At 31.9% G+C, this 15,317-nt stretch overlaps 2 protein-coding genes across 4 annotated transcripts; both read left to right on the top strand.

Moving 5' to 3' along the window:
* Positions 1 to 903: 903 nt before the first annotated feature.
* Positions 904 to 5,341, top strand: LOC127132213 (uncharacterized). 3 transcript variants are annotated; one of them, XM_051061116.1, is made up of 7 exons: positions 904 to 1,037; positions 1,238 to 1,286; positions 1,738 to 1,803; positions 2,042 to 2,111; positions 3,031 to 3,140; positions 4,732 to 4,846; positions 4,939 to 5,341. In XM_051061116.1, the coding sequence occupies exons 3-7, from the start codon at positions 1,743 to 1,745 to the stop codon at positions 5,021 to 5,023; spliced, it is 441 nt and encodes a 146-aa protein (XP_050917073.1). In that variant the 5' UTR covers positions 904 to 1,037; positions 1,238 to 1,286; positions 1,738 to 1,742; the 3' UTR covers positions 5,024 to 5,341. The 3 variants fall into 3 exon arrangements, with proteins under 3 accessions (XP_050917073.1, XP_050917074.1, XP_050917075.1); XM_051061118.1 differs by having other exon boundaries at positions 1,035 to 1,091; XM_051061117.1 differs by lacking the exon at positions 1,238 to 1,286 and having other exon boundaries at positions 960 to 1,037.
* Positions 5,342 to 7,434: 2,093 nt separating this feature from the next.
* Positions 7,435 to 11,519, top strand: LOC127132214 (inositol phosphorylceramide glucuronosyltransferase 1). Its single transcript, XM_051061119.1, has 10 exons — positions 7,435 to 8,023; positions 8,121 to 8,241; positions 8,373 to 8,558; positions 8,689 to 8,852; positions 9,498 to 9,605; positions 9,783 to 9,920; positions 10,022 to 10,156; positions 10,443 to 10,725; positions 10,838 to 10,961; positions 11,154 to 11,519. The coding sequence occupies exons 1-10, from the start codon at positions 7,778 to 7,780 to the stop codon at positions 11,293 to 11,295; spliced, it is 1,647 nt and encodes a 548-aa protein (XP_050917076.1). The 5' UTR covers positions 7,435 to 7,777; the 3' UTR covers positions 11,296 to 11,519.
* The last annotated feature ends 3,798 nt before the right edge of the window (positions 11,520 to 15,317 follow it).

Genomic DNA, 15,317 nt, shown 5'->3' on the forward strand with positions numbered 1-15,317 from the left:
GTTAATTCTGGTGGTCCACGATGACCTTGAAAATCAGAGCCATGATGGTGGATGCACGCATGTAACTGACGTGATGACTAGGTAGTAGTAGTCATAATGATGGTGACGTATGTAGAACAGTTTGAATAGTATTGAGAGTTACTAAAAAAATGCCATTTGTCTGCCATATTGAAAATATTATCGAAAATGACATTTTTTCGGAGACATTTGTTAGCCTATGATTTTTGACTCAGGTTGTTCGATCAATAATGTGGATATGAGATAAATATAAGTGTTAAATGCAAGTAGTTAAAGTATGTCTTTTGACACCAAACCACACGATTCAACATGAGAACTTTTCGAGTGTCATACTAGTTTGAGACAGTTTAAGAATCAACGACACGTGAAAACACATTAGAAGACAGAAGCTTGCTTAACAAGATATGCGTTGAATCTTGGAGGAGTGATAGTTTTTTCGACCGTTATTGATGTACATAATATATAAGTAGATTTGGTCTCTAGGACAAGGATTCACATTTCATTTTATTTTCTATAGAATTCACACATCCGAGTCACAAAATTACAATTTTTTTTAGATATATGAACTTACGTCCCACTTTTAAATTCAAACATTTTTATTCAATTGCATTTTTTCTTCATTTTCTTCATTTACTTTATCCTTTTTAAGTATTTTTGCACTTATTTCTTTCAACTTACATCCAATACTTTTAAATTCAAATATAAAGCATCACAATACTATTATACTTTCTCAAACACTTCACACAAAATATCCTTAAATTTTTTTCGAATTTAATACTTCATAAATCAATATTTATGATTTATTTATTAAAAACACAAGTTAACATATATTCGCATCTTATATCAATGTTTTGACTTTTAATAAAATGAATTAATTTTCTATTGTAATTTTATTTTTGACAAAATCATTTTTGGACAATAAAAAAGCGTCCTCTCTTATTTTTGGATCGCTGCTTAACAGTAACAGTGTTGTCTCAATTTGAAGTGGCTTTTGCTTCGTAAAATTAATTTCTCGTGAGGTAAATAGCATTTCAATTTGCGTCTTCGATTCAATCTCCATTTCTCATTCTCCTGTATTGCCTGATTTCTGTTTCTTCTACTTTTCATAACTTCCATCTCCTTCTTTTCAATGGTCATCAGATTTATGTCTTCTGATTCAGTTTTTACTTATTTTGAATTCTGATTATTTTTGCATTCGATTTTTCTTGCTTTTGTACAGTACCGTGATTCCGCGATTGTGCCCTAACTCAACGTTACGGTTGTTCATGGTATGGTTGTATTAGAAAATTGAACTGAACCAAACCATAGTTAAAGTTTATTCGAATCAGAACCAAACCGAATCAAAACTATTCATTTGGTACACCGTTTAGAAATTCCGAACAGTTAGAAGACAATTTTTCCAACCATTTGTTAAATAACCTAACCGTTAATTTTTCTTTTGAATATATATATTTTTTAATTTAAAATTATTTTTCAATTTCGATTTGATTCAGTTCGGTTCCGGTTTGGTTCTAAAACCGATAGTACAATATGGTTCGGTTCATTAACCAAACATAACGGTTCGGTTATTTTAACTTCAGTTTGGTTTGGTTCGGCGGTTCGATTCGGTTCACAGTTTTTTGAACACCTCTACTCAAGATACATCTGACATCATCAATTATGATTTCTATCTACCAATGTTTTTCTAAAATGCATCTTTTTTTTTTCATTTCTTATTAGGTGCAATGGATTGGGTTTTTGTGCATAAAACTTGGGATAAGTGGGCTTCTATCAACATTGGTTCTGGTGAGCAACTTTTACTTTACCTTCTTCTAAGTGAAGCACATATACAATACATAATGAAACACCGACACCTCGAACACAAGGCGACATCAGTAATAATTTGAAAAATAAATAAATAAGTTGGATTAAATCACAAGTGTTGGTGCTGGTGTTCGACGTGTCTTTTTTCAGAGGTGTCGGTGCTACAGATGATATACATGAATGTGTTACCGGTGACATTTATCTGATCCTCACATTCTAGGTCTTCCTTTAAAAGCTGCTTTGCTGATTAATTATGACCCAACTGGACCATCTCGCTTGTTATCTACCATGTAAGAAGGATTATGATTCGTCGTGATATCAACTTTACATTATTGTTATCTGGTGTTTTATGTATTTTAGAAATGAAAAATGGCTTTAGACTATGTTTGGATTGATGAAATGGAATAGGAATATAGGATGCAATGGAATGGTACAAACTTATGTTTCATTGTTTGGATTAATTAAAAAAAGGATGGAATAGAGCGGAACCAGATGGAATGTTTAGGGTTTAGGTTTAGGGCTCTAGATGGATAACCAGCATACATATTGCATAGAGTCGGTATAATTGAAGCTTATATCTTTCGGTCTTGCTGAAATTTCTGTCATGTGCAACTTCTGCTAGTTCTTCATCAATTAACCTGACCTGGATTTTCATGATAATAAAGTTTCAGTTGATACCAGCACAGCACTGATGTAGCTCTTTTAGAGGAGTATTAGAGTTTCTGATTATGCTTTGAGGGTACCCCTGATCTAATTGTTATTGTAACTTAAAATAAGCAAATAATAATACCATTGTTGTTTGAAATATCTTATTTCTCTGTCAAATTACAAGATTCCAAAGCTGCATAGTACTTTTTGCTTCCCATTTCATGTTCAATACTTTATTTCACAATTCAGTACCTCTATGGCGAAGCTTTTATGCAGGAGCTAACTGCTGTATTGAGTCCACTCCAAATTTGATTTTTTCTTCACCTTAACTGGAAGCTTTAAGTTATTCTTTAATTTTGTTGGGGAAGTATTGGAAAATATATTTTTAATGCTATCTGTGGTTGAAAGGAAGACTTTTCTATTGTTTTTAGGAAATTCTGCATGATGCCTGGTGATTTTGTGCTCCCTTTGTTGAAGCATCATTATTTTGCATATTTGGATTCTGTTTTTGTTATTTTTTGAAACACTGGATTTACCTATTGGACCATTGAATGTTGGCAGTGCTGAGCAAGAAGGAATAAAAGTCAATATCATTGAATTGAGACATTTTGTCGATTTCATCAGACAGAATAAGCTCCAGACAGAGATCTTCAATATTGGGTCCAATCAATGTAAGCTTTAACTTAGCTACATTTTTGTTTGCTTAAATAATTCGTTACTGGCAAGGTTGTCAAGATCGAGATCTTACATAAGATTGGGAGAGAATAGCAAGGTCGTAAAATATAAAATTGTAGTTAAGATTGGAAGATCCTATTCAAGTATATTTTAAGTATTTTTACATGATATATGTTAGTAGGCAAGTGTATTAGCGGGAAAATAACTATTTTTCATATTCTTTAGACATGTATGTATGGTTGGGCTTTTATACTTTATTACTACCACATGGAACATTTGTTAGACATTAGGGACATTTTTGGTCAATTACTAGGATTATCATAAGTCAATTAGTTAAAACAAACCCTACAAGTGAGATGTTTATTCTCTAAACCCTAAATCTAAAACTTCATCATTTCAAAAGGCACGCATTCATCCCCGACGAACAGTAATTGTTGTACCTCTGCATCTTGTCATCCTTCTCACCTTTTAATGGTGGTGGCCCAGGAAATGGCCAATCATGCCGAAACTGGCAAAGATCGCACAAAAGCAATGATTTTATGATTTTTTTTTCACAATTTGGCTGCAACACGCGATTCTACTTAAGATCTAGATCGAGATCTTGACAACCATTACCGCTTAGTTTGGGGGAGGGAGTATTGTGGTATTATGTTTTTCGGATCCTTTTTATATGCCTTCTGCTGTAAAGACATTTGCTCACTTCTGAAGAACATGCTATTTTAAAGATTCTACCTCATGTGTAGATGTTTATGAGTCAGGACTCTTGGAGAGTTGGGCTAGGGTAAGCCAGAGAGGTTAATTGAAGAACACCGTGTATATACGTGATGCTTATATCTGATTGTGCATCGAACCACCCGTGGTGATAATGGTCTGTGTTTTTTATAGGCAGTTGTAAACTGTACGCAGCCATCTCATAAAAGCTTAAGATGTTAATTAAGGGGAGTTAAAAAAAGAATTACACTTATTGCTAGATATATCTGGCGATATGCGAATAAAATGCACAGTTCTTGGTAGTTTCAATTAGACATTTTAGCTAACTTGTAATAATCATAGACATGTGTGCGGTGGTGTGCTTCTGGCTTATGAATCATGTAATACAAATCATAGAACACATGGTGGTGAAGCAATTAACATTCAGATTGAAGTTGCAAAGAATATCAGTTGAGGCCAATTTCATTGGTGCATACTAAATTTTACGTCGCCGTAGTAGCTTCATAAAATCATGATGAGGAACTAAATAAATGGAGTGGTATGAAATTATATTATTCTAATTAACATCTCTTTGGGGATCCACTTTTAGAGGCCTGCTTAAGAATTTTAATGGTGACTCGTGTGTTTTGAATTGGTTTGGCTTCTGTTCAAAACAACGTAAGATCTATATTATGTAGAGGGGTTGTGAAAGAAGGTTCACACGTATAAGTTTGAAAGTTTATGATGTTCTGGATTTCAGATGGATAGGTTGTTCGATGTGTGAAATTTTGATATTAGACTCGCTGTTTTTTGTGTTTGCATTGTGCAACTCTGGCCACTACTGTGGTGCATTCTAGTTCTTTTTTCATACATTAATGACGTAGTTTTGGATGGCAGACTTGGTCACCTCAATTCATGAGAACTGGTTTAGTGCTAGGTGCATAAACACCTCAAGGCCTGCTGGGGAAGGTGCAATTGTTATGCAAACAGCAGCATATATCTTGGTTGCTCTGTAAGCATATATTTCTAATTCAGCTTTTCGATCATGAACTGCACTTTATTCTCCTCTCACTTTTCGTTGTATACTTATCTTTTGTTTCACAGGTATGAAGGTTCCATTGGTCCGGCATCTCGTGCCATGGGAGCTGCTGATCAGCTAACTGGGCAATTAGGGCGAAAAAATCTTTAGAATGGTCCTCCTCCAGCTATGGCAGTGTTCGGCAAGACATTAATGACCCAGCATAAAAGACTCTGCCAAGTCTATCACAGGAAGAACTTTAGAAATAGGAATTAATTAGTTTATGCTTTTGTATAGGTTGTTGAGGTTTTTATTTTTATGCTTTTGAATAGGCCCCTTTCTACCTACTGCTACTCAGAAATCTAACATGCAGACTGTTGTGGCCAAGTGCATTGGTGATGTTTTGATGAAGCTAGTGTTGAAGAACTGTAATGTATATTTAATCATTTTAGAATTATAGATTTGAATCCTCTTATTTCATTTTCTCTACATCTCTTCCTAATCTTTTAATTATTATTTTTTAATGAAGATAGAAAGAGAGAGTGGAATTAAAAGAGATAGAAAATAACAAGTTATAAGATGATCTAATTTCAAAAATCATATATTAAACACAATTTAGATGAATAGTAATAAATCTAATCTATATTTAATCACTTAAGAACTATGATTAAATGTTTAAAATAGTGGTTTTGTTTTATGATAACTAGATGGCTAATAAATACACACTTATTCGATTTTTTTTTCAAAATAACCAATTTTTTGAAAAAAAAAAACGAAAATAACCATTTTTTCAAAATAAATATAAATAACCAATTTGAGTTTTACAACCAACAAGAATCAAACACACAATCTTCTGATCAATAGTCAAATTTGTTACCATTGTACCACAAACCCTTCATGTTAATTTGTTTCATCATATATTTAATATATCGTGTATAATCACAGTAGATTAATAAATTACTAAAATTTAGTTGAAATTTTTTTCACTTAGTTTTAAAATAATGTATAATTACAGTAGATTAATTTGTTTCATCTCTATATATTTGTATTAATTATTTTCACTTAGAACTTTTATACCTATTTTAAAATTTTAAATTAACTAAATATATGTTTAATTTTATTTTATCATTGTTTTAAAATATATAAGTTAAGAATATTATTTAATATTTGCATTTTAATTTCTTAAGAGTATAATCACAATTTTATATTATAACATTAAATATATAATATAGATAATATCCATTCGACATATCAAATATGAACGTAGATAGTTAAAATATTTATGTTTATTTAAAATTGATTATAATAAAACTAAATAAAATATATATTTTTTATTTTATAAAAAGAATTGTTTAATAAAAAAGAGTATTGTATAAAAGAATATTTTAATTTTATAAAAATAAACATTAAAAAAATAATGGATGAAACGTAATTAGTGACAAAATTAAAGACCAATTCTAAATAAGCTATTATGTACATTGATATATTTAGTGACAAATTCATTGACGTGATGGATTTTAATATGATTTTTCATTTTATGTAAGGGACTTGACAACTAAACTAACATCTCTATATATTAAATAAATATTAATAAATATAAAATTGTTAAAAATATAATGTGATTTATAGTTAAAATCTTTGTTACGCTCACATTACTATGTATACGATTTATGGCATAAATTTTAAAATAATAGGAAGACAAATGAAATTTTGGTCAATTAAATAATAGGAAGACAAATGAAATAAAAAAAAATTGTCCCCCTTCTAATTTTGGTCAATTAAAAAAAAATTCAAATAAAATATTCTTAGTTGAAATTTTTTTGCTTATTCTATTTTTAATAAATTAAAAACTTCATTTTGATTTATGTTAATAATTTTTTTTAATAAGACTTTTAACCTATCATTATCTCCCCCTTCTCATCTACCAAGTTTTAGTAATTTATTAATCTACTATAATTATACACGATATACTAAATATATGATGAAACAAATTAACATGAAGGGTCTGTGATGCAATGATAATGTGTTTGACTATTGATTAGAAGGTTGTGTGTTTGATTCTTGTTGACTACAAAATTGAGTTTTCTTTTCACAAACAACACACAGAGGGTCATGTAGGCGCAAACATTGACGCCTCTTCATAAGGTGCAATGATTATTTTGAAAAAAAATTCCACTTATTCCTTCTATTTAGACCAAAACTATCTTGTAATTCCCTATTTCTAAAATCAGAATTTTGGTCTGTTATTTATACCATCTTTTGATTTTTTTTTATCCTTTAATGCTCTATCTATTGAGCTCTTCTAATCATTGTTCTCTATACGTGAATAAAAGTGAATTTAAGTCTATTTTTTATAACATATTTGTAATATTTATTAGTCATACTCATACATGAATGTTCTCTTCCACCGTAATTATAAATTAAAAATAAGTTTTAAACTTAATCACTTTTACATGTAAATTCTAATTATTTTTAAACTATTTAATTTCAATATACTTTTCTTTTAATACAATAATATTTAATATGAATAGTTGAGAGAAGTATTCTTTAAAAATTATGGTCAAGTTCCTGACCTACACCTCACATTCGTTGTAACATGAATAAAGAGTAATGAAAATGGATGCTATTAGTTTATTTATTTCCTTTCATTTTATAGTTTTGGATTAAAACTTTTTTACTTTTGTAATGAGAGCAACTAATTGTTTTAAAAAAAAACTCAAAAATAAAATTTACATATTCAAATAATATTTTCTGTTCCTAAAATTTTCATTTTCGTGTGGTTTTACTCGATTACCACCTTTGTATTCTACTCCGGCTGCACGCAGCCATAGAACACCACCGGCGACAAAACCAGAGACAACTCAACCAAACGGAACTTCCAAAATTCAATTCAACTTCACCGCAAGAAATCTGAATCAAGCTACAATGAAACCCAACACCAGAACTAGTTTTTGTTCTTTATTACTATGCTTGCTTATTTGTGTTCAATTCAAAGCTTCTTTAGGATCTAACAAGAGAACCGATGAAGCATACGTTACTCTTTTATACGGTGATGAATTCTTATTAGGCGTTCGAGTTCTCGGTAAATCAATTCGCAACACTCGATCCAATAAAGACATGGTTGTTTTAGTCTCAGATGGAGTTTCCGATTTCGCCAAAAACCTTCTCCTTGTAATCTTTCCAATTTTGATTTTGGTTAAACCTACCTTTTGTTATTACAGCTTCTAATTTTAACTAATTTGTGATTTTTTGCGTGTATATACTATAGGCTGATGGTTGGATAATTGAGCAGATTACTTTACTTGCTAACCCTAATCGTGTTCGTCCGAAGAGATTTTGGGGTGTTTACACTAAGTTGAAAATATTTAACATGACCAATTACAAAAAAGGTGATTTTTTTGAAAATTTTAATTTAGGTTTGTTACTATTTATATAGCCTGTGTGGTTTAGGTATGTTAAATGTTTTTTGTTTTTGTTGATTATTGGTTGTTTGTGTGATGTGATTTATATGAATTTGCAGTTGTTTACCTTGATGCGGATACTATTGTGGTTAAAAACATTGATGATCTTTTCAAATGTCGGAAATTTTGTGCTAATTTGAAGCATTCTGAGAGGTTGAATTCGGGAGTAATGGTGGTGGAGCCGTCTGGAACTGTTTTTAATGATATGGTGAACAAAATAAAAACTACTGCGTCTTACACTGGAGGTGAAGTGGATTTTTCGGGCATTGATTTCAGATTCTATTAATTTGTTTCTTTGGATTTATTGGGGTGAAGATGTGAACTAAACCTGATAGGGTTTTAACTATTGTCTTCTGTTTTCCTCACTTTTGACAGGAGATCAGGGATTTCTCAATTCCTATTTCTCTGGATTTCCCAATGCACATGTTTTTGATCCAAATTTGCCCTCGGAGGTGTTGAAGTCCAGACCCGTTCCAGAAATGGAGAGACTGTCAACACTGTATAATGCAGATGTTGGTCTTTACATGCTTGCTAACAAGGTACGGATACGAAATATAGGTCCTGAGAAGATGGTGTCTTTCATCTTATCTTAAGTAATTAGAATCGGTGAGGCGAGATAGATGTTTGACTATGTTTAAGCTTCATAATACTTTATTTGCTTTTTTGAGTTCAGCTTAGATAGAATGTATGTTGGGTTTGATCGCATTTATCAAATAAATGCCTATTTTGTCTGAAAAAGTCCCATATTTATATATACCTAATGGCTAAAACTGGTGTTGTTCAATTCATAAGATGTGATTTGTTTTATATGTAGTATCCTATTGATTGATAATGTTTGCCATCATTGGAATAAAATATGAGATTCAAGTGATCTATATCAATATTCTCAAAGGATTTATTTGTGGTACTGTGAACATTTTATTAAAAATTTAGTAACACCATTTCTTGTGGAGATTTTTGTTTTATTGTCTTATTATATTTAAAGCACCTAGCCTGAATTTCTGTCTAGGTGCTGCAACCCTTCATGTGTGCTTACTTCTTCAAATCTTGAATAATGAGTTTAGTATGTAGAATATTTTATACGCACACACTAGCATGCATACCAAATATATATGCTTGTCTCAGTATTAATTTCAATTCAAATTATGTATTATTCTTCTAACTGTTCATGCTGACCCGTCCAGTGGATGGTAGATGAAAAAGAGCTCCGTGTGATTCACTATACACTGGGACCTCTTAAGCCTTGGGACTGGTGGACATCTTGGCTTTTGAAACCTGTTGATGTCTGGCAGGTACATGTTCAACTAATTATCATCTTTTGGCCTGTTATTAATGTTGTAAAAAATAGTTCTCATCCTCAATTTACAAAGAGGCTACACTGCCTAAGCAGTCATGTCTACCCAGTCCAGTTGAATCTTGTGACAAAGTTTGCTGACTTATTTTTTCTTACTCTGGCGGGGTTTCTTCAGGATGTAAGGGAACGACTTGGGGAATCCCTTCCTGGAACAAGAGGCGGCCAAAATCCTAATGACTATTTTCTTGTGAAATTTCTTTTTCTGCTACCATTCTGTGCTTTACTATTCTGCTGCTATCATTCATTTATGAAGGTAAGCAAGCTATCATGAATTTGAGTTGATATTCTTGTCCAATCTCAAGAATTAAGCGCATAGGGCTTCAAATAAATCTCGGAACACTGTATTTTCTGCAGAATCAAGAGTACTTTGGTTCATTTTTTAGAGGCTCGCTATGTGATCAAGTCAGACACCTTTATTATAAGATTAGGTCAAGTGGAGCACTTGCATATACAAGTATGTCAACATCAGCAACCAATTCAATCCATCAGGTTGGTTTTCTCATTGTCTTCTGGTTTGATGTTTGTACTCTCTCATTCGAGGCCTTCGTATGGCCTAATCATTTGATCTTGAAGAGGGAGACAAACACAATACCTTGTGTAACGCCTCACAAAATCACTAGCACAGGGCCCCACATTCTTTATCATTAAATGACCTGCTCAATGCTGTCATGTCACAGCTTCAATTAAGAGGATGCATAACCTCGGGTTGGACTTGTATACTTCTTACATTTTTGCATTTGCATCATATTAAATTTGTTTCTTTGGTGTCAAGCAGCTCTCGAATGGTTCTCAGTGCAAGGTTCCTACCTATCTCGGCGGTGTTTCTGTCTGTGTCTGTCTAACGACTGCAGTGGTGTCCCTTGGGCTAGCTCTCTTGATTGTTCCCCGGCAAGTGATGCCATGGACTGGTTTGCTTTTGATGTATGAATGGACATTCACAATGTTTATTATATTATTTGGAGGTTATCTCCATTTTATTTATCGGTGGGGAAAATACGTTGCATCACGGGCAGCATCATCGTCACTTCCCGAGTCTTTGGATTACGATTCTGGAAAACGTATGTTATCAAGAGTAAAGCTTATACTGTGGTGTTTTGTGTTTCCTTTTAATTTTGACCCAGAGATGCTTTTTACTTTTTTCAGTGAATTACTTTTATACTGTATTTACAGGTCATCAGCGACAGATGTCATCGTGTGATGTTGCTACGTGGTACTATGGTTTAGGGATGGCCTTGTTGGCCATTGGCGCTCCATCTTTGCCTTGTCTTTTTGGAATAACTGCCTTATTTTTAAGGTAATTTGTGTTCTACTATAGAATCTTTTCTAGAATCATACATTACCATGGACTCTCGGCCTTTACTAATTGCACTTGCAATCTTGCATTTTGTGTCCTTAATTCCAAGTAGTTTTGATAAGAAAACTGCGTTGTTGTTCGATATTTCTTTTCAAGTTACACTTAAACATTTTATTATTCAAATTGTAACAGGTTAGGTTTGATGGTTGTTGGGGGCATCATTTTGGCATCTTTCATGACATATGCTTCAGAACATCTTGCTATCAGGTCATTTCTTAAAGGACTTGATGATTGGGATATTGCTCCAAATAGGAGCTTGTGTCTGTTATGTTGATTTTTGTTACAATAGGAAGTGATGTAAGACCATAGTTTTTACATCTTTCAGCCTAGATATGTATTGTTGTTCTAGTTGAAGGTGTATATAAATGAATTTTTGTATATCTGGCATTGTATTTGCCTAGGTTTTGTTGTAATATTATTTTTATTTATTCTTGAAAAACAGTGATCCATGATTAACCTTTCATGACATCCTTCAAATTTCAAAATCTAGTTACATTACTGTGTGGCCTATGCACCTTTTTTTGATGCTATTTTTGTTCCCGGCACCAAATGCCATGTTAAGTTATCATTTTTTTTATAAGCATGTCAAGTTGTCATTTAATCACAACTTTGAATGACTGCATTTCTTAAGCCATGGCAATGACAGCAATTCTAGCATGAACTAGTAATTACATGTTCTTGTTGTCATATCCTTGTGGTTTCATTTTAGACATTTTACGTTGAGTCTCATGTTGAACTCGGGTCGTCCCATTTCTTTCTTTTTGCAAATATTTTAACTCAGTATATGTTAGCCACTACATGAATATCAAGAAAAGAAAAACAAAAACATTAAGGAAAGAAAGAATGTTTAATTGTGTTCGTAGAATATTGTTATAGAGAAAAAGGAATATTTTTACACTGTAACGAACCAACGTTTAAACCACGTTTTTATTTTTTAAATACTTCTATAACTTACAAATTTAAAGATTTTCAAATCACGTTTTTATTTTCTAAATACTTATATGACTTACAAATCTAAAGGTTTTAATTGCATGTATATGTAGAAAAATTTAACTCGGACCCGTCATTTATTTAGCTACTCCTAGATTATACTTATTATTAAAATGCCCTTGTATAAATAATATTTTAAAACTTAAAAATGTTTAAAAAATGATTAATAGAACCATTTTACAAAGTCTTTCGGTACATAATAAAAATTTAAAAATGTAAAAAAAATTGACTATCAGAATTTTTTTTCAAAGTCTTTCGGTACACAAAATAAAAGTTAATGTTAAAAACTGAGTATTTGAACTCTTTTGCAAAATCTTTGATACGTAAAATAAAAGGAACGTGCTCTGATATTATAAAATATTTTACATTATCAACCAATGAGGAGCCTACATCTTTTCAAATCATGCTTTTATTTTCTAAATATCAACCTGCCTTAACAAATTTAAAGATTTTAATTGAATATATATATATATATATATATATATATATATATATATATATATATATATATATATATATATATATATATATATATATATATATATTACTTTACATCGACTATACACGACCTTTAAATTCATTGTTATAAATTTTGTAAAATAAGAGACTACTATAAAACCAAGAATGAAAATTCTTCTCCTGCCCCTTAATCTCTCCGGCTCTTGAAATTGACAAGTATTCTATGAAATATGAAATTGGGAGTTGTTGAGAAAATTGAATATTTAAATCAAACTAAAAAAATACGATGATATTTTATATTTATCAAAATAGTGTATCTTTACATGAATCCAACAATGAGGGTATTTATACTACTAAAAATTACAATTTTTACATAAATATAATAATTTATATATTTTAAGTTGACATTGTAAATAGACATTACTATTTAAAGTTGACACTTTGATAGATAATTCAAATTATTATTTTAAGTTACATTTTAGATAGATATTTTAAAATAATAATAATACGCGTGTTTAAAATAATTAGTATTTTCTAATTTCTTATAACATCCCCCTTTTGAAATATCTATCATGATGCTCCATTGATGTCTTGTCATGGAGAATCTTAAGGAAACATATATTGTCTCGTTAAAAACCTTATTAGGAAAATTCCATTGAGATAAAAACTTTAATAAGGGAAAAAAGAGTATAACTCTTCCTCAACCAAACACATATAGTTCTTCTTCAAGGATTTCAAAGATGACATATTCCAATATTTTGTACATGCTTCTTGAAAACGGATGTAGGGAGTGCCTTTGTGAAGGGATTCTCCACATTTGTCACTCGAACGAACATATTGAATATCAACCTCTTTGTTTCTTGCAAATCCTTGTGTGAATGAGAAGAACTTTGGAGGAATATGATTGATTTTATCACTTTTGATGTAACCTTCTTTCATCTGGGTAACACATGTAGCATTGTCTTCGAACAAAATTGTTGGATTCTTATCAGTTGGTAAACCAGACGTTTCTTGAATATGTCGAATAAATCTTAACCATTTACACTCTTTACTTGCTTCATGAAGGGAAATTACTTCAACATGATTCGAAGTTGCTACAAGTGTTTGCTTTTGGGATCTCCATGATATTGCAATGTCACAATATGTAAACACATATCCAGTATGTGATTTAGCATTATGTGGATCTGAAAAATATCCTACATCTGCATAACTAAGCAAAACTGGTTTTGTACTATTAGAATAAAATGAACTAAGATTAGACGTACATCGGAGATATCGAAATGTATGTTTTATTCCTTTCCAATGTCTCTTTGTAGGACATGAACTGAATCTTGCTAGTGAATTCACTGCAAAAGTTATATCAGATCTTGTACAATTAGCAAGGTACATGAGTGTCCCAATAACACTGAGGTATGATACTTCATAGCCAAGATCCTCTTTATTATCTTCCATAGTTCTAAATGGACCCCTTTCAACATTAAGTGTTATACCCATATGTACACCCGAGAATTCTCAAAACCGAGTTATAAGTCGTTAGGACCGAGAATGATTAAACCAAACACCAGAAATATTATGATAGTCGAGATGGGTACTATGACCAGTTAATGTCTGTGCCATGATGTTCACTCATTTGTAACAATAAAGGGATATTTAAGGGCATGCAACAATTACGATATTATGGCTTAGACCATTACAACAATTCATTAAGGACATTACACCATTAATCCGGAGGTTGAAAAAGTTAGGAAATTAACTGACCATTAAGGAAGTCTAGTTCCATAAAAAATGAGTAATCCTAACATCATAAAGGGGGGATGTGGCCGAGGAATAACACAAAAAGGAGGAAACAAGTGAAAAACCTTGGACCACCAACAATGGTGGCCATTCATCCCTTCCTAAAAACGTCTAAAACACAAAAATCTCTTAACTATTGTGATCCCACCTGATCAGCTTCAGGGGGATTAACCAAATGGTAATTTTAGCAAGAATATTTGGCGCCCACTGTAACACTCTTCTACCCCGCATGCAATTTTAACACATAATTTAATAAAACTCACAACCGCATAAGGTGTTACGCATATCACAAATAATTCCTGCTCCGTAACACGAATTAGAAAATATCACATAACACCTGTCATCGCCTGCTCACCTTCATTTAGGGTACCATCGTAGTAAAATCATCACCCAGTTAGGTCAAACATTTAATAATCACAGTTTGGGAAATTAAATCTCATAACTTCAAACTTCATAATATCTTAACAAGAATTATAATGTTCAATTCATCACCATTTAAAACCTCCTCAAACATAAATAGCAATTTCAACAAGAAAAAAAAATTAGAGCAAACGTTCCCAGCCCGATGTTACATTGACCAGAGCAAGACCCTACTAAAATAACGATAACGAATAGGAAGTCACTCTAAGAGCTACCTTTCACTTACTACAGCAAGCTACTAATGAGTATCTGCACGATGCCCATGTAAAGGCAACATTCAAACAGAAGCCGTGGGAATATACTTCAATAATTAACGGTGAAAACAAGCATAAGTAAATTATCACATAACATCATCATCATACATATTACTTAATCAATACCAACATACTAAGTATTCTCATCCAATACCACGTTAACAAACAAACAATCAACACAGATACAACTCTTATGCAATGTACTCAACACCGACTCGACGTGTATGTGGTACCAAATATGAACACTCAGGTTCGTTTCGCTCCCCGATCCCCACTGTAGGATCAGATTCCCTCTTGTAATGGAGCACATCAAATCGCTACCATCACCATAGGTAATACTTCACTAATCCCCCATAATAGGAATTAGCTACTCGCACCT

This window comes from Lathyrus oleraceus, chromosome 3, assembly GCF_024323335.1.
Source record: "Lathyrus oleraceus cultivar Zhongwan6 chromosome 3, CAAS_Psat_ZW6_1.0, whole genome shotgun sequence".
NCBI lineage: Eukaryota > Viridiplantae > Streptophyta > Magnoliopsida > Fabales > Fabaceae > Lathyrus > Lathyrus oleraceus.